General features: G+C 44.6%; 1 protein-coding gene across 1 annotated transcript in view; it reads left to right on the top strand.

The window, feature by feature from the left end:
- The window catches only part of MDC1 (mediator of DNA damage checkpoint 1), a 1,303,504-nt gene that overhangs the window by 802,140 nt on the left and 476,895 nt on the right, over window positions 1-24,469 (top strand). Inside the window, exons 10-11 of the mRNA XM_044083294.1 lie at window positions 6,248-6,438; window positions 16,404-18,248. Coding sequence (XP_043939229.1) covers window positions 6,248-6,438; window positions 16,404-18,248 — 2,036 coding nt within the window. The remainder of the gene's footprint in view (window positions 1-6,247; window positions 6,439-16,403; window positions 18,249-24,469) is intronic.

Below are 24,469 nucleotides of genomic sequence, written 5' to 3'. Positions count from 1 at the left end.
TTTTTTTTTTTGTGGGTGTGTGTGTGTGTGTGTGTGTCGGTCGGGGTGGGTGTGTGTGTGTGTGTGTGTGTGTGTCGGTCGGGGTGGGTGTGTGCGTGCGGGTATATGTATGTTTTCCTCTGTTTGCCAAGGGCAAACAAGATCTTTGGTCTCGGGGGTTTCATTATTGGTAAAAAGGCCCACATGCTTTGCTGAAGGCCTCTAGCTTGCAAAATGGCTGAGATGGATCTGATGGATCAGATCCAACCCATAATTGAGAATAAAGGGATGAGATGCTCAACATTCTTTGAAGGTTATGGTAAGTACATAACTTTTAGTAATGGTTCTGTAATGTAGATTGACTTCACTCTGTTTTTCTGTTGTCCTTTTCTTTCATAGTCTGGGTTCATAATTTGCATATCAGTGTTCTGAAACTTGAGAACGTAAGAAGCAGAAAATGACATCCATCTATTATCATGTTGCAGTATTCAAAACTCTTGGGTTATTCTATCCTTGCTGACCTGAACATCCAGCCAGTATACAAAATCTGGTCATTGCTAGCTACATAGGATGGCTGACATTGGCATAGCTAGCGTGGGCCATAAAAGTGACGTTTGCAGGTACCTTTCCTCAGTGTCTGTGCTGCCAGTCGAACGTCCGCTGTTCCTGCTGTCGGATCTTCAAATTCTAAAAGGTAAGTACCCTTTTGGGGCAGTTACTGATTCCTTTTTATTACTGCATGTCTGTTTAGGTTACATATCATTCAGGAAGGCAAAGTGCAGGTGAGGTCGTCAAATCCCCCATAAGGATGCCTTTTCTGTGTAGTGGCCTACCCACGACCATCTGACTTGCGTGATTTGTCAGGCTTTTGTACCTAAGACATTACACAGTCATCTGCATGCCTTGAACATTTACTGAGAAAATTAGCATCTTAAAACCCTTAGCGTAAGGGATGAAAAGGTAGTCTGGTCACTCTATAGAACCAGCCAATAGAAGGCCATGGTTTCCAGGGCTGCAGTTGCTACTGCTGCCTCTCTTCATCCGACACTTCTCCATTGGCCGTTCGCTTCAAGGATTGTTAGGAGTCTGCTGAATCAGATGTAGTGGGTACCCCTCAGGAAGCAGCAGAACCTAGCGTGGAAGACATATTTGGGGAGGGCTTGCAGACATCGCTTGGCAATGAGAGGGAACCTCAGGTTTTTACAGCTGCCCAGATATCCCCTTCCACTGCTTCCCAGCAAACAGAATCTGGGACTTCCTCAGACACTAGGCCTTTCTTAGTGCCTAGGCCTTCACTAAAAAAAGCACAGAAATCATGTCTCCCCTGGCTGAAAGCCAACCCGATTGGCAGGCTTTTTCACAGAGCCTATTTAATGCCTTTATGGCCCTAAGGCCTGCCATGCCTTTCTCCACTGACTGGTCCTCCTATCAGTCCCGGGCCTCAGGCTGAGGAAATTATCCTACTTGAAGCTGAGGCTTTAGACTCCACTTCTGAGGATTCCCTTTCCTATGTCTCCCAGATGCCTTCTCTTAGATATGTTTTTCCAGAGGACGAATCTGCTGAGGCCGACTCCCCAGGAGAGGACCTCACTTTTCAGGAGACTATCCTTAAAATGAGAGAACATTTTAAGTGGGAGTCCAAGTGTCAGAGGTCCAAAAAAGATACTATGAGGTTCTGCAGATGGAAACTCCTGCTCCTTCTGCAATTTCTCCTGCAATTCCTCCAGTATTACCAGATTTTTTGGATGCTTTCTATGCTGCCTCAGTTAACCCTTACCTGACAGGTTCTACAAGGTCCCTGAAGAGGCAGAATTGTTCAGATGCCCTGTAGCTGGCCCTGCCACTGAGTGTCTGCATACAAGCCATCTACACTACTTCCATCTATTTCAGTCCTTCCCACTGCCAAGGACAGTAAGGCCGCTGAATGCTTTGGTAAGGTGTACACTTCTACCCTAGTTTTCAGGACAATAAATTACCAGACACATGTATCCAAGTATGCCTATGCTCTTTTGTCCCAGGTCACCAAGCTTGTTAGCAGACCTTCCTGATTCACATTCGTAGTTTCTATTTTCTTGTCTCATTTCCCTGTCTTCTCAAGTTAGACATTTTGTTCGATGCAGCTATGGTGCTGCATAAGCCTCTGTCAGATCAGCTGTCTCCGCTTCAGTCCCAAGATACTCATGGTTAAGGCTGTAACCCTTATTTGATGATATTGGGCCCAAATTACTGGATGCACCCCTGTATAATTGCCTTTTTCTGATCTAAAGTTTCTGAGCTATTTAAGGCCCTTCAGCAGAAAGGGAATGAACTGTAAGATCTTAAACACCTGCTCCTCTCCCCTATACCCAAATTTCACAGGAAGTATACTTCAAAGACTCAGTTCATTAGGAAACATACTGCACCAACTTCTGTGCTGGGGCAGAAAAGGCTCAAGGAAACAGCAGACCCCTTCTAAACCTGCTCAAACGGTTGCCCAGAAACTCCTTTTCAGGATAGGGCAGGTAACCTGTGACGGTCTGCCTTCACTGTCCTCCTCCCATTCTCCTGCCTCTAAGGCTCTGTGTCTTTCAGTTTAGCGAAACATTACCTCAGACAGGTGGGTCCTTTTTATTATAGAAACAGGTTGCTTTGTCCTGGATCATTCCCTCTCTCCCAGAGGTATCCCCCAGTCACCCAGAGATGGTCTACCTTTTTCAGCCAATCTTAGCCTCCTTTCACAGGGAACCATACAGCTGGCTCCACTGGAGGAAAAAGGAAAGGGGTTTTATTCAAGACCTTTCCTAGTCCCCAGGAAGGATGGAACCTGAAGTTCTCTCCTGGATCTCTCACCTCATCCTTTTCTTACAGGTACCCAACTTTCGTATGCTTACTCTTCAGACCATTTTTCCTTTACTGATACCACAGGGATTTCTAGCCACCTTGGACATTAAGGACATGTACCTCCACATCTCTAAGGCAGGCCCAACTACAGGGAATGTTTACATTTTACTGTTGACTCCTCACATTTTCAGTTCTCTGCCTTGCTCTTTGGAGACTACTGCTCTGAGGGTGTTCACCAAGTGTCTGACTCCATTGGTTGCTTTTCGCAGGGTCCACGGGATTCAAATTTTCCATACCTGGATGACTTCCTGATTCAGGCAGAGTGCTCCAGTTTCTTGCAGAATCAACTTCACAAGATCATCTCACTCTGGCAGGCTCTGGGATTCAACATCAGCTTCCCCAAGTCCAACCTGAGTCCCTCCCTGGACCACGTTTTCCTAGGGTGCAGGATTATGACATTGTATGAGGGGATCCCTTCCGGCCCAAATAGTGTAAACCCTGAGGCAGTATTTGGCCTCCATCCTCAAAGCCACTGCTTTGACGGCCAGATATCCCAGACTACTGGGCTACATGGCTTCCACTATACCCATGATGCCTCTGGCAAGACTCCACATGAGAAAATTGCAGTGGTTCCTGAAGTCCACATGGGCACAACACACTCACCTATTGGACTTCACCATCCCTTTCCTTCCTTGCCTGAGAATTCTGTGATGGTTGAACCAGGTTACACTCAACCCAGGACTTCGACCTCAACCCTTTCCCTTCAGTCCAAGTGATGTATGCAGATGCCTCGTATCTCGGCTGAGGGTCTGCGTTGCGGAGTCTGAAAATGCAGGGTACCTGGTTTCACACCTTCAGGTGGGAACACATCAATATCAGGGAAGTCAGCAGTGATGTTTGTTCTGACAGCCTTCCTCCGTGCTTTAAAATAATGACCTCTGAAATTGTTTACAGACAACACTACAGTTCTCTGGTATGTGAACAAATAGGGTGGAACCAAATCCTCTTCGCTTTCTGGACTTGCTGTCCATACATTGGACCTGATAGCCCAACACGGGGTCTCTCTGCAGGCAAGTTAAATCCCTTCACCTCAGAATATTCAGGCAGACATCTTCAGCTGGTCCACGTCACAGTCCCTCAAATGGGCGTTTCACAGGGATGTGTTTGTGGACATTGTCCACAGGTGGAGCACACCACAAATAGATGTTTTCCTCCCCTCTGAACAAACCGGTACCAGTGTTTTGCACCAAGCTACCCAGTCGCATAGCAAGGGCAATGGATGCCTTCTCAATCTCTTGGAACTGAATGTTTCTGTATGCATTCTCCCCTTTCCATTACTTCAAATAGTCCTGCTGAATGTCTAGCAGGATAAACCAAAAATCCTGCTGGTGACTCCCTTTTGACCAAGACCGCACTGGTTCCCACTCCTTCTGTATTTTTCCTTGGGCAATCACCACAAGTTACCTCACAGAGTAAACCTCACACAAGGCAAGAGATCCTTAGTCCAGTCCCATTTGGATGCTCTTAATCTAACTGTCACTGATGGGATTTTGATGGGTTCTAGACACGTTTACACTGAGGACAGGCCAACAGTCCTGCAGGAGGCCAGGGAACCCTACTAGCAGATCTTTGTATGAATGGAAGAGGCTCTCCATGTAGTATCTCCAAAGACAGGAAAAATATAAACTCAAACTTCTGAACCACACAAAAGGAAACAGACGGCCTGGAAGCTCCCAAAAGGAATCCTAGAAACGAACCAAACTACAATGCAGCTTGTCTGTCAGCCAGATAATAATCCAAATAGTCAGTCAAATAAAAGTCTCTGTAAAAAGCCACCAGTTTAAATTGGTGGCTTTTTACAGAGACTTTTATTTGACTTCGACTATTTGGATTATTATCTGGTTGACAGACTTGCTGCATTGTAGTTTGGTTCGTTTCTAGGATTCCTTTTGGGAGCTTCCAGGCCGTCTGTTTCCTTTTGTGTGGTATCTACAAAGACTGCAAGACCCCTTTCAGAGCGAGACCCCCATAGTGCTGTTCTGTTTACTCGTGTATGCAGGGTTGGCATATTTTCTGTTAAAGCACACCTTGCTGCTGTCTTGCCCTGTCTGCCTCTTGATCCCCCTGCAGCTTCCTCTCTCCCTCCAGTGTTATTCCGGAACGGAGTACTACACTTCAGAACTTCCAGGAGGGCCTGTTCCACCTTCATGGGATCTGAATCACATTTTAGAGAGACTCACTGCCCCCTTTGAACCAGCATCCAAGGCATCTCTGAAGCATTGTACCTGCAAAACTGTAGTCTTTGTGGCCCTGACATCAGCCAGAAGAGTGTCAGAACTCCACGCCCTTATGACAACTCCTTACTCATCTTCCACAAGGATAAGTGACCCTGAGAACCAACATCTCCTTTATGTCCAAGGTGGTCAATGAACTATCCTTAAATAAGGGTATTCACCTGCCCACCTTTTTCCCTTACCCCCAAAATGACAAGAGTCTTACATTCCCTTGATGTTCAGACAGCCTAAATTTTACCTTGACAAGACTAAGGCCAAAAGTTAATCAGAGCAACTATTTCTCCTTCCACCCCAGAGCACTGGGAAAAGTCAGTTACAAAACAGACCATTTCTGTTTGGCTTTCCAGTGTTATATCTTTTTGCTACAATTTCTATGGGAAACTAGATTCAAAAACTAATGTCCACTCCACTAGAGCCGTGGCTTCATGCGGGGCCTTCTTCAAAGGACCCAACACTGCTTCCATTCTAGAGGCAGCCACATGGTCATCTGTCCATACCTTCACTAAACACTACAGATTTGATCATATCTCCAGATCCAGAGCGAGATTTGCTAGGGCCATCTCGCATGGCTTCATGGAAAACAGTTCCACACCATCCCCCTCTTCCCTTTGAGCTTTGGCACTCACCTAAGTATGTGCAGTATTGCAACATAAGAATAGGAGGACAGCATAGTTGTGTAAAACCTTATCATAACCATAATGTCCTCCTCTTCCATGTTGCAGTATTTATTCCCTCCCACCTTACCCCCTTCTTTCCATCTAGACTGTTCCTTCTTGGATGGCATAGAACTTGTACAGCTATCCTGGTACTGGCGTCCAACTGGGGCATTCATTTCTGAGGAAAGGTACATACAGATGTCACTTATGGCCCACACTTCTTAGGCCGTCTGATGTCCTACATACCCAGTAGTGACTACAAGCTTTTGTATACTGGTCGGACACTCAGTTGGCGATAGAGGAAAACCCAAGTTTGGAATACTGCAACATGGAAGAGGATATCTATGGGTATGGTAAGATTTTACACTATTCTTTCTGAGACGTTAGGAGTTTGTATGCTTTTTTTTATTTTCCTGAATGTAAGCATCTGTGTTTCTTTTTCAAGCAATGTTTGCCACATGTGTAGAATACCTTATTTCTCTCTCTTTCTTTGGAAAGGTAAACCAGAGGAGAGAAAAGGAGCAACTAGTGATACAGAAGTTATGGAGCAAGAGGTAAAGGCAGATGATGTAGAGACGAGCAAGACAGAAAATAGTGGTCTGCCTGGTGAAAAGATAGCTGTACTGGATGCTGTGCCTGATAAAGTGGAGCCCACAGAGGAAAGCGGAAAGGGAGATGGTGTCTTGAAGGTTAGTTTTTTAAAAAACTTTCATAGCCTGCTAGGTTATGCTGCTTAATATTGATGTACACATGTTTCGTACAGTTTGAATAGCATGCATCCACATCAGTCTTTTTTTTAATCTGTCTCAACTGATTGGTATATCTGATCTGACCATGTCAGATGCAGGCAACTTTCAGAGTTTGGATCCAAGGCACAGGCTTCTCCTCTACCCATATAGGGAATTGGGTCTACTCTGAGATTCAGAGCCGTCCCTTACTCTGACACTTCAGCATTGGGTGGTTTGGTGCGGGTATTCACTTCAGAGCCAACCTGCTTCTCATGAAGGTCTCTTGTCTGAATCTTCAGATCTTTGGGCACAGCCCTTTGCACTGGCCTTTGAATCTTTCAAGAAGGCCGTCTCTGTACAGCAAAGAGGTATCCTACCCTCTGATCAGTCCCAGTCCCCTCTAGCGTCCATGGCTCCTCCATTTTATCATTCCACTCATGTGACAGCTTAATTGCAACATGCGTCATGAGACGATTTCCTTTTCACCCCCCCCCCCCTCCAAACTTCTGCAAAAGGAAGCAATTTGACACTCCTCAACTGCACAGAGCAGGTAGCTCTTAGGAGCCCACCCTGCACAGAGACCAACCATGACTGTGTTCAACCCCAGCCTCCCGTACCTTTACTCAACCTTTCTTCCAAAACCATCACCATGGACTTGGGTCCTCGGTACCATACAAATGAGGTACTACATCCAGTTCAGAGCAGTTCCCCCCCTTCTTGGGCTTTCCAAAACCACCAAAAGAACCGGAAAGTCTCTTGCCATGTATCCTGTAGGAATTTTTCTAGTTATAAGAAAGGAGGGCAGCTGGAGGCCCATCTTGGACCTTTCAAAACTAAACCGGTTTCTTTAACTGTTCAAAATACTTTACCAAAGTTTACTTCCCATGACCTTTGAAGATGCCTTCATATTCTCTCAGGACCTAAGACTCTTGCCACCATGTCCCCATAGCATACAGTCGCAGAAAATGCCTAAGAGTTGCAGCAAAAGGCTCTCGCTTCCAGTTTTGTTCTTTACATTTGGACTGATCGCTGCTCCCAGATTTCACACACAATGCTTTACCTCCTTTCATTGCACATTGCAGAACTCAAAGTTCATATTTACTTCTTAGACTACCATCTCATTCCAGGGAAAATCTGCAGCAGAGACTCTAGATGCCTTGCAGATCACAGTTGACTGTTTTCAGATAAGTGTTTCCTTAAATCTTCAAACTCTACCTCAAACAAGGATCCACTTTCTGCGAGCCGTCATATGTAACAGGTGGCCTTCCTTCACCAGGACAACCCATCTTCCCTGACAAACTACCCGACTAGTCTTTTTCTAAAACACCACATCAGCTAGAGAATTTGAGGACACTGGGATTACGTGCTTCCTGCATTCTCATGATCTTATTTAACAAGGTTACACACACACTTCATTGGTTCCTAAAAATGTATTCTCAGCTGCAAGATACCGTGTTACCTCTCCTTCCATGCCTGAAGGAGCTGTTGTGGTGGAAGAACACCATACTGCAGAATCATGGGACATATTTCTCTCTACCAGAAGCAGACAAGATGGCCACCAGTAACAGTTCACGCATAGCTTAGGGGGCCCATTCATTTTCCTTGAAAGTGCAGGGCATCTGAACACCATAGCAGCGAAAACCATAAAAGCACTTCATCAGAATTTAAGCCCAGGCACCTTGCAGATCTGGACAGACCACACCACGTTACAGTGATGTGGTACGTTAAGAAAGGGTAGTGTATACTACCCTTTGTGCAGCCTCACTAGAAAGATTTGGATGATGGCTCAAGAACTAGGGCTTAATGTCATGAGATTTTATATTCTGGTTTAGAACAATGCCCTGACAGGTTCTCTAAAGAAGAGATCTTGTAGACCTTAATGAATGAATGCTGAAGAGAGGTGTTAGACTTGCTCTGCAGTGCTGGGGTTCCAGTGCTGGGGTTCCATTCAGCAGATCTGTTTGCTTCTCACCAGAACAGACAACTACAGAAGTTCTGCTCCATAACTAAGACAGGGACTTGGAAAATAGGTGCTTTCACTTTCACATTACTTGCTTCTGTCTACATTTCTGTCCTTGCAGCTGTTCTCCAGGCTACTGATAAATCAGGACAGACAGCATGATCATATTGGTCCCCTTTTGGCCAAGGAAACACTGGTGGTCTTGTCTCTCAACCCTCAGTGATTCCGCACCTTACTACAGGAAGTAGATCCCCTGGGTCAAGCCAAGGGATCTATATTTCATCCTCACCGAGCCACACACTGACTGTCTTGGAGGATTGGGTTTTGACCTCAAGGAATCCTTTCTATCTCATGAAAGTGCTTTCTATTCTAAAGGAGGCAGGGAAACCCAGTACCAAAAATCATACCTGACAAAATGAGACTTTCCATGTGGTGTCACAGCAAGAACACAAATCCTCAGACAGAACTCAGTCTTGGGTTACTTACAGACAGCTTGCCTACACAGTACTCCACCTGTCTTCTTGCACCCCCCACATGAAGTTTTTCCTGCACTCAAACTGAAACCTTCCCCTCGATCGAGTGGTGTTTTAAAGACATGCGTAGAATCGGCGTGCCTTCATTGAGCGTTGGGCGTCGAGTTGGCACCATAAAAATCTACTGCCATTCATTAGCGGACAGGAGTTCCGCTGTGGCCACCCCTAACTGGGAAAAAGCCTAAAGAAGAAGACTGAAACCTATTCATGCTTGGGATCTAAATTGTGCTAGAGAAATTTTCCTTTCCCCCCTTTGTACCTGCTGTCACAACCTCTCTTAAAATGCTGACTTGGAAGACCACTTTCCTTGTAGCTTTCACTTCAGGAAGTAGGGTCTTGGAGCTAGAAGCCCTCGTGTAAAGAGCCTTTCTCTGCTTTTCACATGGGATAGGGTAAGAGCAAACCCATCTTGTGTGTGTAAGGTGGTGTCTGAATTCAACCTAAATCAGGCTGGTTACCTGCTGGTCAACTTCCCATATCCACAGAGTAGGGCAGAGCATTTACTATCTAGACAGGACAAAATCCCCTGATAGAATTACTGGTGACTTTTGCAGTGGGTTACACAGGGCATGATGTTCTTCATCCCACATTGCTGCAGTCCTAACACTTGGGTAGTCCGCTGTCCCAGTCGGCCCGAATACCAAAGTATAAGGCTGACATCGGTCAGGGCGCATTAGTCTGACGTCAGGACGTCAGGGTACAAATGCGCATGACCGACGTCATATCCTCAGTCTTTTTTGCCGCATGGTCCGATGCAGAAGCAGTTTTGCAAGTGCAGGTTGGCGTTCTGAGATTTTCCGAAGTCGGAGTTTCAGACCGAATCCAAGTTGGCTAAGTACCCCGTTGGGGAATATTTTGTTTTTTTCTTGCCTCAGTATTTTACCGGATGTCAGAAAAAGTGAATAACTGTATTTCTTGTGGGAAACAGATACCTCATAGGGATTACCATACTTTGTGTATACCTTGCTTAGGGCCTGAGCACAACGTTGTTGGCTGTCGCTCTTGTGCTAGATTTAACAAACGCACGATAGAGAAGATTATTAGATTGTGCCAGGTTAGTTTTTGGGAAGCGGTGTAATTATAAAATGCCGTCGGATGCTCCGGCCGCTTCGCAAAAAGCGCAAGGACAAAACAGCAAAGCCTAGGCTGGAAGAACCGTCCGTACCGGACGTCGGTTCTTTAGAGGGCTCGGTGGAGCCAGAGGTTCAGCCGGAAATTTCTTTGGAATCCCAGGGGGAGACTTTATTACTACAAGATGTGACCTCTCAGGAGGTAGGCCAGGCGGAAGGGGCTTCTCAGGTAGCTGTTCTTCCCTCCCTTCCTAAGGTGGTTAGGCCCTCCTGCTGTTTCCAAGGCTTCTCCCAGGGGCAGGCCAGGTTTGGTTTCAGGTGTTACCCCTAGTTCTTCAGGGTCTGTACCTAAGAAGCATATGCTTAAGATGGCAGAAGATTTGATTACAATGATTAGAGGTTCTATGCCCCCTCCTGATAAGAGGCCTAGGGTGGAACCTGAGCTTGGGAGTTTTGAGCAGTGTTCGGATGCTTCTGAGTCTTCGGCTGAAGACTTGCAGGAGTATTCCCCTTACTCTGATTCTGATGTGGATGATTCTACTCCTTCTGCTTCTCCTCCTGAGGATTTTTCATTTTCAGAGACTCTTCATTCCATGAGGGAGCATTTTAAATGGGAAGGTCAGGATTTCTCTGATTCCAGGAAAAGGCTTAGGGAATTTTTGTTTCTTCCTCAGCATAGGCCTTTAGCTGTACCTCCTGTTCTAGATGTGGTGGAGGATGTTTTTGCAGAGGCTTCTCTGAACCCTGATTCTTTGCCTCCTGCTCTAGTTAAACCGGATAGATATTATAGGGTGCCTGAAGCTCATAAGTATCTTTTTAAGAGTCCTAGGGCAGACCCAGAAACTGTTTCACAGGGGCCTAAAGGTGTTAAGGCTTCTGTTGTTAAAAATCCTGTTCCTCCGGATAAAGAGGCAAGGGCTTTGGATAGATGGGGAAAGAAAGTGTATACTACTTCCACTTTGGCCATGAGAGCTTTGAATTGCCAGTTTCACATGTTGAAATATCAAAATTATCTCCTTTCACAATTAAAGTCTAAGGTAGATGCTTTGGCGGAAGGTATTGAGTGTAAAGAGTTGCAGGATTTAGTTCATGTTTCTGAACAGGTGGGTAAGCATTCTTTGCAATGTGGTTTTGATGCTGTGCAGGCCTCTTCGAGGGTGGCTGCCACTGGTTCGGTTCTTCGCAGGCACGCCTGGCTGAGGGATCAGAATTTAGCTGAGCATGTGAAGACAAGGATTTTAGATGCTCCTTTACAATCTGATGTGTTGTTTGGTTCGCCTGTGGAAGCAGTTCTAAAGAAAATGGAAGACAAGGCTAAGTCTATGCAGACTGTTAAAGATTTCTTGCAGGTTCAGCCTCCGAAGTTTAGTAGAAATTGGCCTACCAAGGGGTGGACATATCCTGCTTATGATTCCCAGTCTAGGGGTAGGTCTAGACGTGGTAGGGGCAGAGCTCAAGGTTCTTTTAGGCCTAGAACAGGGAGTTCACCTGCTCAGTCTTCTGGTGAGGGCAGGGGTCAGTCCTTTCGTAAACAGACCCAATGACCTGCCTTTTCAGCTGCCAGAATCTTCTCGTCTGGCAGCACCTTTGGGAGGAAGGTTGGCACTCTTCAAAGAAAACTGGAGTTTAATTACCCAAGACAGATGGGTATTGGATATCATTCACCACGGTTACAGGTTTTATTTCCATACCTTGCCTCCTTTCAAAGGCATGCCAGACATTCCTCCTCAACAAAGGAAAGAGGCTCACAGGCAAATTTCTCTGTTGCTCCAAATAGGGTCCATTCAGCGGTTCCTGTGCCAGAAAGGGGCCTAGGATTTTATTCTCGCCTGTTCCTAGTACCAAAAAGGGGAACACGTGGAGACCAATTTTGGATCTGTCTATCCTCAACACTTATCTGGACATTCCCAAGTTCAAAATGTTGACGTTACAACAGCTTTTACCTATGCTGGGCAAAGATCACTGGATGGTAACTTTGGATCTCAAGGAAGCTTACCTTCATGTTCCTATCAGACTAATTTGCAGGAAATATCTGCGTTTTCGAGCTGGGAATTCTCATGATCAGTTCTCTGCATTGCCCTTTGGCTTATCTACTGCGCCCAGAGTATTCACAAAGGTTCTGGCTCCAGTGATAGCTTTCTTCAGGCTAAAAGGAATACAAATCTATCCTTATTTGGACGACTGCCTGCTTCTGGCTCAAGGAAGGGACGTGCTTCTTCAGCATTTGGAATATGTGATAGCAGTGCTAAGATGCCTAGGGTATTCTGTGAACGAAATAAAGTCCAGTCTAGTACCCTCTCAAGACATGTGCTTTCTGGGCGTGAGACTGAATACAGCATCCCAGATGGCCTTTTAACCCCGGACAAACAAAAGAATCTTTCTTTACTTCCATCAACTATCTCATCAGTCCGGGCTGACTGCAAGGACAGTCCTTCAAGCCTTAGGGTTCATGGCATCTTGTATTCTGGTACTTCCCAATGCCAAACTGCATATGAGGAAGCTACAATGGTATCTCAAAAATGTATGGACACAGCACTGCCAGGATTTGGACACTGTCATTCAAATAATACCTTGCATTCAAAAGGAATTTTTGTGGTGGGTTCAGGAATGTCACCTAAACAAGGGACTCTGTGACCCGGCCAGAGGCGAGTCAGATTCTAACGACAGATGCCTCAGACACAGCTTGGGGAGCTCATCTGAATGGAAAGTGGATACAAGACAAGTGGCCTGCCAGACTGCAGCATCTACATATCAACATGAAGGAGATGTTAGCAGTCCAGTTTGCATTACTGGCTTTCAAGGATTTACTTCTTCCAGGGCAAGTGTTGATTCTAACAGACAACACAACTGTCATGTGGTACATCAACAAACAAGGGGGAACACATTCTTATCCTCTATGCAGGCAAGCAATGATTTTATGGGAGACTGCATTAAGCTTGCAACTGAATCTTCAGGCAAGGTTTCTGCCAGGAGCACAGAACTCCTTAGCAGATGTGTTAAGCAGGCAAATCATGGATCCCCACGAGTGGAAACTGGATCTTCATGTATTTCAGACATTGACAGTGTCCTGGGGAACTCCAGACATAGATCTGTTCGCTTCTCCACTAAGCCACCAGCTGCCAAAGTTTTGCACGAAAAGGTTTCATCACACAGCCTGGAAAGTGGATGCTCTTTCTTTCAGTTGGGAAAATCTTCATGTGTATGCCTTTCCACCTCTGCCTCTCCTCCCAAAGGTACTCCTAAAGGTCAGACAAGACAAGCCAAGGATGATTTTAATAGCTCCAGATTGGCCTCGGCAGCACTGGTACCCATTGCTGAGGAGTCTGGTAAGGAAGCCTCCATGGCCCTTACCTTTGATTCCACACCTATTGTCTCAGAAGGACGGGCATCTACTCAATGTCAAGCTTCACTCTCTTCATCTAACAGCCTGGCATATTCTGTTTTGAACCATAGCAGGTCTCAGCTTCCTCAACAAGTTTTGAATGTGATTATGGAAGCCAGAAGACCTAGTACAAGGAAGCCAGAAGACCTAGTACAAGGAAAGTGTACGCAGGGAAATGGAAGAGATTTTTATGTTGGTGTGCAGCAAAGGATTTGGATGTTTCTGAGCCAAATTTGAGTGTGGCTCTTCAATATCTTACTGAGTTATTGGACAAAGGTTTGTCTTTCTCTTCCATTAAGATTCATGCTGCAGCAATTTCAGCTCACTATGATTGTGACCCACCATTGTTTTCTCATCCTTTGTTTAAGCAATTTCTTAGAGGGGCAAAGAATATAAGACCCCCACGTAGAGCTCCTACTCCTGCTTGGGACCTCAATTTTGTGTTGGAGAAACGTACTCTACAACCTTTTGAGCCTGCGGCTACTGCTGAATTGAAATACTTGTCATGGAAGACTGTTTTTTTGTTGGCCTTTACTTCTGCAAGAAGGGTTTCTGAATTGCAGGCCCTTATGGCGGTTGAGCCTTTTTTGATTTTCCATAAGGCTAGGGTATCATTACGTACTAATCCTTCCTTTATGCCTAAGGTGGTCTCTAGTGTGGCTTTAAACCAAACTATTCATTTGCCCACTTTTTATGCAGATCCCCAAAATAAGGGGGAAAAGATTTTGCACACTTTAGATGTACACAGGCAGTTGCGTTATTATTTAAGCAGGACTAAGGATTTTAGACAGTCTCAGCAGTTGTTTGTTTCTTTTGCTTTGAGTTCTCAGGGCAAGCCTGTGTCAAAACAAACTATTTCTAAGTGGATTGGGTTTTGCATTGCATTTTGTTATTCCCATCATGGCAAGGAGATTCCAGCTGGGATCAGGCCTCATTCCACTAGGGCTACTGCCACTTCAACAGCATTTCTAAGGGGGGTGGCAACTAAGGATATTTTGGAGGCAGCTACTTGGAGTTCAGTACATACTTTCTCTAAGCATTACCACCTTCCTCTCTACTCTAAATCTAGGGCTGGTTTTGCCACGGCTATTTTGCAGGGCATGTTGACAGCTCCAGCTTCTTTATGATTTGCCAGCCTCCCTTACCTCTGCTTTGGGATTCTACCCAAGTGTTAGGACTGCAGCAATGTGGGATGAAGAACATAGTACAGTTTTGTACCTACCATAAGTGTAGATGTTCGAGGATCCACATTGCTGCAGTCCAATTTACCCTCCCTCCTTCCCCTCTGTGTTTAGGGGTGGTTGTGTGGGTGGGGTTGTACTTGTGTAAATTGTATATATTGTATATATATTTGGTACAGGAGTGTTTGGTGTTTTTTGGTTTTGGCCTTATCTTTTTAGGGTCTTCTGACATCTGGGGCAAGAAAAGACTGAGGATATGACGTCGGTCATGCGCATTTGTACCCTGACGTCCTGACGTCAGACTAATGCGCCCTGACCGACGTCAGCCTTATACTTTGGTATTCGGGCCGACTGGGACAGCGGACTACCCAAGTGTTAGGACTGCAGCAATGTGGATCCTCGAACATCTACACTTATGGTAGGTACAAAACTGTACTTTTCCTTCTAGGTAACCATTCCCAAATGGATAGCCAGCTGTATTAAGTTCTTTTCCAAACATGGAAAAATTCTACTTGGTTATATTAAAGCCCACTTCACTAGGCATGGGGTAACTACCACTGCTTTTCTCAAAGGAGTCAATACCCAGACCATCTTAGAGGTAGCCCCGTAGAACTCTGTGCACACCTTTACAAAACAATGGCAATGCCTCCATGACTAGAGCAAGTTTTGCTTCCTGCAAAATCTTATTTCCTAGGGTCATACAGATGACCTGCCACACACCTGTTGACTTAGGGAGTTACCCCAAGAATCAGTATTGACATATTGTGTACAAAGAACATAGTAGAGATGCGTTCCTCTTACCATAGTTTTAGATCAGTGTTGCAGTACATACTCCCACCCTCCAACCCCTTTGTGCTAATCATTTCTCTCCCTTCATTTTGGTTGCAGGAGTAAAGAAGTTACTTGCAGATGGGGGATGATTGAGATAACAGGACCATCTGCCTCCTGTGATTTTTCACCCTCACTTAAATTGACACCTTGAAAGGTTGTGCTTTCCTCATGCGTCTGCCTAGTTGCTTACTGCTTAGACTTGATGGTGTGTACTGGCATCGTTTTTATACCCTGACATCGATCCTTGGACATCTGTGTGCTAGGGATGATGCAAGGGTACTGGAAATGTAGGCTAGTTGTGGGTTTCTGCTTGGCTGGAAAACCCAAGAAATCCTTACTGCAGCATTGACTTTAACATCTACAGTTCTAGTATGTGGGACATAACTGTACTGTACTTTGCTTTTTGTAAGCTACCTTAATACCCTTGGGTACTTTTTATCTGGCCTCTGTTTGCCACCAATCTATTTTTCTTGTGTCCTCTCTCTCCTTCAGCTTATGCTGTTAGCTGTTTCTAACTGCGTCATCCCCTGCTTTTCTCAAGTGAATACAGTAGAAATTCTCATTAGTAGATGGTCTTGTTTTATTGCCTCCTCATAATTTAGCTCCATGTCGCATCTATTTTTATATCCCCTGTCTCCCTTGTATTGAAGTATCAAAGTAACTTCTGATCCATTCCATGTGAAGTGAGTATCCCATGTTGAACAGAGGTTTGTGAGGTATCTCCATCTTTGGGGCCTTGATGTATGATGTACAATAAATAATCCTTGTTTCTGGTCCTATAGGACATGTTGAATTGGTGTATTGTTGGGAGCTGGACATGCATTGTATTTGCATTTGCAAAAGATAAATATAACTGATGCACATTTCTGTAGATTAGATTATACTTTGTGGGATTTTGTACTGTATGTTCTGTATGCAGTGTATAATTTTGAGATTTTTGGGCCCAACGTAAATTTTGTTTTACTATAGGATACAATAATGGACAATCGTGTAATGGAAGAGCCTGAAGAGTTACAAGGTGGAACTGAATCTCTAGCAAAGAAAGAGGAAGGGGACAGTCTTGCATTAAACATTGTCACTTCATCAGATATTAGTGGCATAAAACTGTCTTTAGAAGAGAAAAATGAAAATATTGGAGAAGAGGATGGGAAGAAAGAAGTCCCTAAAGTGAGCAGCCGTGGAGGGACGTCATCTGATAAGGAATTTGAAGCAGGTGAACATTTGCCCACTGTAGGTTCTAGTGAAAAAGAGTTGACAGAACATATGGAAGGAAATGATGGTGGCGTACTCACCATTGCAACAGTTGAAGATGTTAAGGAAGAGACTACTAGAGAACAAGAAATATTTGAGGAAACTGACCAGGATTCCATAGTTAATGGAAAAAGCATAAAACTGTGCATTGCTGAAAATGTGAAAGCTGAGCATGTAGATGACCAGCCTCCAGATGTCTGTCAGAAAGCATCTCGTAATAAGAAAAGAGCAAGTAACCCATCCACTGAGCCACAAGACCAGAAAGAACAGGGCAGCTGTAGTCTGAAGGTTCCCCAGATAGGAAGGGGAAGGTCTTCAGGAAGAAAGTCTGCAGCTGAACCTTCACCTGAGTCTATAGTGTCTACTGACACCCCTTTGAGGGCAGGAAGAACTAGAGGTAGAGCTGCTGCTTCTGCTGTAAATTCTGAAGTAATAGAAGAGCAAAAGGCTGTAGCTGGGTCTACTGGCAGGTCTAGAAGAGGTAAGGCAGCAGAGGAGTTGGATGAAAAACAGAAAGATCAGGAGAGCAAAACCTCTTCCCCTTCTAAGGAAGAACCTTCTGGAAGAAGTAGGAAGTTCAAGAAGACTGATAAGGTATCTGAAGAAGCTAGTAGTGAAACAAGAGCTGAAGAGACTAGTAACGAGAGAGAGAAGATATCCGAGGAAGTGAAAGGCCAAAAGGACAGCAGAAAATCTTCCACAGTCAAGGAAGAACCTTGTACTACTGTAAGAGGTAAAAGGTTTAAGACCAGTAAGGCATCTGAACAAACTGATAGTACAGAGGCAGAACAGCCAGTTAAGGAAGAGGAGAAGTTTGGAGATGAAAAAGGCCTAGAAGACTGCTCTTCTGCTGAGGAAGAACCTTCTCCTAGCAGTAGAAAGTCCAAGAGTGACAAAGAGTCTGAACAAGTCTGTGATGAAACAGGGGCAGAAGAGACTAGTAAGGAGATGGTTGATGCACCAACCAAGTCTAGAGAGCGTAATGTACCCAGTAAAGAAACTGAAGTATCTGATAATGCCAGGCCTACACGGAGCAGAAAAGGCATTAAAGAATCACAGGAACGGACATTTCACAATGACCAGGTACCTGCAGACACTCCAAATGAAACGAACAGAGGCCGGGCCACTCGAAAGAGAGGGGCATCCTCTACAATTGACACTAGTTCTGCCACTCATGATCACAGTGAAGATGGTGAGCCTGTTCGAAAGAAAAGGATGACGTCCGCTATGTCAGAGGAGGCTGCTAGCAAGGCAGATGTTCCCAGGAAGCGGGGAGCATCAGCAAAATTGCCCACAGAAGAAGATCAGACCCCTGCAGCGGAAGAACCAAAATCTCGAACAAGTAGAGGGAAGAAGGGGCAAGCAGTGTCCACTATTGCACAGTCTGAAGCAAACTCTAGTGGTATTGCTGATGCAGAACTCCAAGGTAGAAAATCAAGGCGGTCTACAAAAGCCCCATCACAAGATGATAATCAAAGTGTCCATTCGTGTTCCAGTGTAGAGGATGGTTCTGAAGGTGCATCCAGTAGAAGTAGCAGTAGGAGTAGAAGTGGAAAAAGTCAGGTAAGCATTGATTTAGCATCAGCATGTTTGTTAATGACTTGTTTTCACAAATATTGCATAATCATAGTAAAGGTTTACATTAACGAATGCGTAGATATGTCTAACAAAATTAATACTGACCACTTTCCAATTTAATATTATCATTCCCCTTTTTAATCTGGCTGCTGCAACCTAGCATCAAAAGTAGTCTTTTAACCATGTTCCCAACCTAATCTGTTTTCTTAGTTCTCTATTGCTGCTGACAGCTATAATTTTTCACCCCCAAACCACTACAGTTCTACAGCTTTTACTAATATGTTAAGCTATCCTCAGTCTCGCTTATTTTACCAAGTGTTTTGTCTCCTTGGTCTGTCAAGGCCATTCTCTTCCATTTGTACACTTCCTTTTCTTTGTATGCTAATTCTTCCATTTTCCACCCCTTTACAGTCTACATTTTTACTGTACATTATTTTCAAGTTAAACACTTAAATGTCCTAACAGGGGTAGAGAACTGAGCCACAAGGACCTGTTCTAGGCTCACCCCAGATGTGAGCATATGAGCAAAACACAAACGCAGATACTCAAAAGTACAAGAGGGGAAAAAACATTGGCAGTGCAAAAGCTTAGGAGTATGAACAGTCTATTGCAAGGTATCATTTGTAAAAGATGCAACAGATTTGTGAATAGAAGGAATTGTTAAGAAATAGGGCAATAATGGAGAGCACTGGACTGAGCTTAACTCATCTATGAATACGATTCGAGTTAGCTCAGCCCAGGATTCTCCATTATCACCTATTTAATAATGTTTATAATGGGTTGTAGCCTTTTTTCTTTAGAAAATATATACTAATTTGCATTCATATCTCCATCAGTGTCTGAAGTTAATCTTGCTAATATTTTAAATCAAGTCTCAAATTGGGTAGAAATCCAGGGACACCTTTTAAAAATTAATCCTATTAACTTGAGATATTAATGCAATAAGGTAGTGGTCGTTATTTATTAAATGAAATGCATCACCTTTTTTCCAAAACGCACCAGTTTTAGAAGTGATTAAGAATGATAGAGGCAAAATCAGGGCCAAGTGAGAGATGTTTTCAGTTTCCCTAATTTGAGAGCTGTGGTTTCATGGAGCAGACAGCAACTGCTTTTTGTGTGGTGGTAAATTACTTGCTGTCGCTAATAGGATTCCTTTTAACTAACTAGTCAAATGGCCCATTTTGAAGCTGTTTTAAAATTGGTGCATAATGCCAACGCTATAATCAAAGTTTCAGACAACTGAAATGGAATTACACACACACGCAAGGAAAATGATGCAGGCTTGCATCGTTTACTTTAGAAAGGTGCCAGTATAGGCAGTTGCTGTCTGCTCCATGAAACCATAGCCCTTAATTAAATTAGGGAAACTGAAAACATCCCTGATTTTGCCTCTATCATTCTTAATCCCTTCTAAAACTGGTGCCTTTTGGGAAAAGGTGATTCATTTAATAAATAACTACCACTACCTTATTGCGTTAATATCTCAAGTTAATAGGATTAATTTTTAAAAGGTGTCCCTGGATTTCTACCAGATTTGAGAGACTTGATTTAAAATATTAGCAAGATTTACTTCAGACACTGATGGAGATGAGAATGCAAATTAGTATATATTTTCTGATGTAAAAAAATCTACAACCCTAATTATAATCATGATTAAATAGGTGATAATGGAGAACACTGGGAAAGCAGTGGTGGTGCTGCAGTAGCGTTGTCACCTCACAGTAAGACGTTGTCCTGTTCGATTCTCAGCTAAAACGTCTTGTGTGGAGACGTGTGAATGGGCGTACCTTCGTTGAAGGTTGTGCGTCAGGCCTGGCAAGTCGGTACGTAAAAATCTACTGCCAATCATTAGCGGACCGGAGTTCCACTGTGGCGACCCCTAACGGCGAAAAGCCGAAAGATACAACAAAAATGTTTATCCCAGGATGAAAAAGTATTTGAACTTTCCAACGTTATAAAGCAAGTAACAAGTCTGCTGCAAGCAGCAAGTAAATGCAAAAAAAAAAAAAAATGCATTGCTTGATGAATCTCCAAATAATGTGTGTATCCATTATAGTCATAAATACAGCCTACTGCAGCACATGTTTCTGACCCAAACGTAACAGTGACAAAACCTGACACTTTACAGCATATTCGCTGGAGTGTGAAAGCTCTGTTTGCACAGTCCAGCTGTCCAAACAATTTTTCAGTTGGGGATGATTGCTAAATGTTTGAAATTGGTGCTAAACTGAGATGAGTTGCACTGAAATTGATTTCTCAGCTGTCAGATGTTCATCGTGCATACAGCTGCAGTCATAACAGATGGGTTCTCCTGCCGTCAGGCGGGTCCTCGGTCGGCCGAATTCCAAAGTCTAGGTCCGGCGTTGGTTGTCATCGCTTCTTCCCTGACGTCAGTGCGACAGGGGTATAAAGGAACCAGCCGACGCCATTTTCTTCAGTCTTACTTGCCGTGCGGTGCCCGAAGCAGAAGCAGTTCGCAAGTGCCGGTCGGCCAGCTCCTGAGATTACGAAAATTTGGAAACCGAAGTCTTCTTAAAAGCTAAGTACCCCGTTGGGGAACCTTTTCTTGCCTCAGACCGATGTCAGACAAAGTTAATAATTGTATTTCTTGTGGGAAGCAAATACCGCATAAGGATTTCCATTCCCTCTGTATACCTTGTTTAGGCCCAGACCACGAGGTTTCGGCCTGCCGCTTTTGTGCTACTTTCAACAAATGCACTATTAAGCGTCGGGCGGAGTTCACCCAGCATTATTTTGGAAAAGCATTTAACTATACTATGTCATTGGATACTCTGGTTTTGTCTAAAAAACGAAGAGACAAGGACCGACACGCGAGGTCCGCGGCCTCTACCGACGCCACGCCAAAGCCAGTTACACGTGGTCCAGTTCTCAGTGAGGTGCCTACGCAGCCCCTGCCTACCGACTACCTGTCTTTGACGGTGTCTCCTGTACCCGAGGTCGCAGGCTCCTCTGCCCACACCCCGACTACAGATACCGAAGCCACTGTTGGCGTTGAAACGCAGAATGTGGACAGGTCCACCTCCACTCAAGGTGTCTTCAGACCTTCCTCTTTCTCTATCAAGGCTTTCACTAAGTCTAAAGCAACCATGCACTCTAAAGACCAGCTGCTCAGGGCCCATCTCCAGGCCCCATGCCTAAGAAACAGATGCTTAAAATGTCTGAGGATTTAATTACTCTTATCAGAGGTTCTCAGCCCCTCCGGACAAAAGGCCTAGAGTGGAGGAAGATTCCCCCTCCTCTGATCAGGGCTCCATTATTTCAGAGCACTCTGATCAGGAACATTCTTACTCCCCTTTTGAACACTCTGATGCGGAGGAGTCCATCCCTTCTGTATCTCCCCCTGAGGATTACTCATTTGGGGAAACTTTGCATACCTTAAGGGAACATTTCCACTGGGAAGGCCAGGATTATTCTGATTCTAAGAAAAGGCTCAGGGAATTTCTCTTGCTTCCTCGGCACAGGCCTCTGGCTATACCTCCTGTCTTGGACATCCTAGATGTTTATTCGGAGGCCTGCCTTAACCCGGACTCTCTACCTCCAGCTCCAGTTAAGCCTGACTGGTATTACAGGGTCCCTGACTCGCATCAATTTTTATACAAGAGCCATGCTGCTGACCCAGAAACCATCTCACAGGGCCCCAAGGGAGTTAAGGCCTCCATTGCTAAAAATCCATTGCCTTCCGAGAGAGATTCCAGATCCTTAGAAAGGTGGGGGAAAAGGGTATATACCTCGGCTACCTTATCCATGAGGGCCTTAAACTGTCCGTTTCATATGCTGAAATACCAACAGTTTTTGTTATCACAATTGAAAAGTAAAATGTCACAACCTGAATAACCAGACTTGAAGGAGTTGCAGGATTTGATGCATAGTGCAGAACGAGTGGGTAAGCATACCTTACAATGTGGTTTTGATGCTCTAGAGGCCTCATGCAGAGCTGCGGTTACAGGATCAGTCATACGTAGGCATGCCTGGCTCAAGGAACAAGCCTTGCCTGATCATGTCAAAGCTAAATTACTAGACGCTCCTCTTCAAAATGATGTACTATTTGGTGCTAATGCTGAGGAGGTATTAAGGAAAATGGAGAAAAAGGCTAAATCAATGCAAACTGTGAAAGTATTCCTACAGGTCCAACCCCCACGTTTTAGTAGAAATTGGCCTTCCAAAAACTGGTCCTTTCCTGCCACAGACAGACCCCAAAGAGGCAGATACAGGCGCCAGAGGACGACAATCCCAAGGATCGTATAGAGGCAGACAATGGCAAGCTCCTTCTCAGAGGTGGTGAGGACAACTCGCAATCTATCAGAAAGCAAACCCAATGACTTTCCCCTTTGCATGCCAACCAGGTTTCAAATGGCAGACCCCTTGGGAGGAAAGCTGGCATTATTTTCAAGGAATTGGCATATTGTCACAAAGGACAAATGGATCCTGGACATTATAAACAGAGGCTACAAATTCCATTTTCACACCCTTCCAAAAATGAGAGGCATGCCAAACCTGCCACACAATCAAAGGGCAGAGGCACAAAGGCAAATTACAGATCTCATCAACATGAAAGCTATTCAAGAGGTACCTACGCACAAACAAGGTCAAGGGTTTTATTCCAGGCTTTTTCTGGTGCCAAGGAAGGGAAAAGATTTGAGACCTATTTTGGATCTATCCACCCTAAACACATTTCTACTCGTACCAAAATTCAAGATGCTCACTCTACAGCAGCTTCTTCCCATGCTGGGCAAGGAGTCTTGGCTGGTAACATTGGACCTCAAGGAGGCATACCTGCATGTCCCAATCAGACAAAATTGCAGAAGATACCTCAGATTTCTTGCAGGTTCAACTCATTATCAATTCTCTGCATTGCCCTTTGGCTTATCTACTGTGCCCAGAGTATTCACGAAATGCCTGGCATCAGTAATTGCCTACTGCAGACTTCAAGGGATGCAAATGTATCCCTATTTGGACGACTGCCTGATCCAAGCGGACAGCAAACACATTCTTCTGAAACATCTGGCTTATGTAATAATGTTATTGAACTCTCTGGGGTACACAGTCAACAAAAAGAAATCAAGGCTAATACCCTCTCGGAAGATAATTTTCCTGGGTGCCAACTTGGACACAAACACCCAGATGGCCTACCTCACGCCAGAGAAGCAGGGGCAACTAATTCAATACTTCAGAACTCTAGCAAATTGCACCAGGCTTACTGCAAGGAAAATCCTGCAGGCTCTGGGATTCATGGCATCTTGCATCTTACTAATCCCATGTGCAAAGCTGCATATGAGGAAACTACAATGGTACCTGAAAAACACATGGTCTCAACACAGCCACAGTTTGGAAACAATAATACCACTAATTCCATGTCTACAAAAGGAATTTCTGTGGTGGGCTCAAGCATGTCAAACAAACACAGGTCTTCCTTTCAGCAAGCCTCAAGCAAATCAAGTCATCACAACAGACACCTCGGGCTACGCCTGGGGGGGCGCACATGACAGATCGGTGCATTCAGGGCCAATGGTCCCAAAAAGAAAAGCACCTTCACATCAATCAAAAAGAAATGCTAGCAGTAATAAATGCTATTATAGCTTTCAAGAACTTTCTACAACCAGGTCAACTATTGATAAGAACGGACAACACCACAGTTATGTGGTATGTAAACAAGCAGGGAGGAACCCATTCTTACCCCCCTATGCAGACTGGCCATGTCACTTTGGAACATGACCATGGACTTAGAAATGGAACTACAAGCACAGTACTTGCCAGGCAAGGAAAACACGCTGGCAGACAACCTAAGCAGGAATATGACAGATCCACACGAATGGAAGTTGCATTCAAAAGTTTTTACAAAAATAATCAAAGAATGGGGAAGGCCAGACATAGATCTATTTGCCTCCCACAAAAGTCATCAATTGACAAAATTCTGCTCAAGGATCTTCCATCCAAAGACCTGGAGAGTGGATGCTCTCTTTCAGCTGGACATCAATGACAGTTTATGCCTTCCCACCTCTTCCTCTGCTGCCCAAAGTTCTATTGAAGACCAGAGCAGACAGACCAAAGATGATCCTCATTGCTCCGGACTGGCCAAGGCAACACTGGTACCCACTCCTGAGGAGCCTGATGTATTCCACACCATGGACCCTGCCTCTAATGCCTCTTCTGACTCAACACAGCTTCAAAACTCTTCACAGTCCACT

Source organism: Protopterus annectens, chromosome 9.part0 (genome assembly GCF_019279795.1).
Source record: "Protopterus annectens isolate FY-2018-M chromosome 9.part0, PAN1.0, whole genome shotgun sequence".
Classification (NCBI taxonomy): Eukaryota; Metazoa; Chordata; order Ceratodontiformes; family Protopteridae; genus Protopterus; species Protopterus annectens.
Note: the sequence above shows the minus strand (reverse complement) of the source record. Positions and strands in the feature narration are given on the sequence as shown.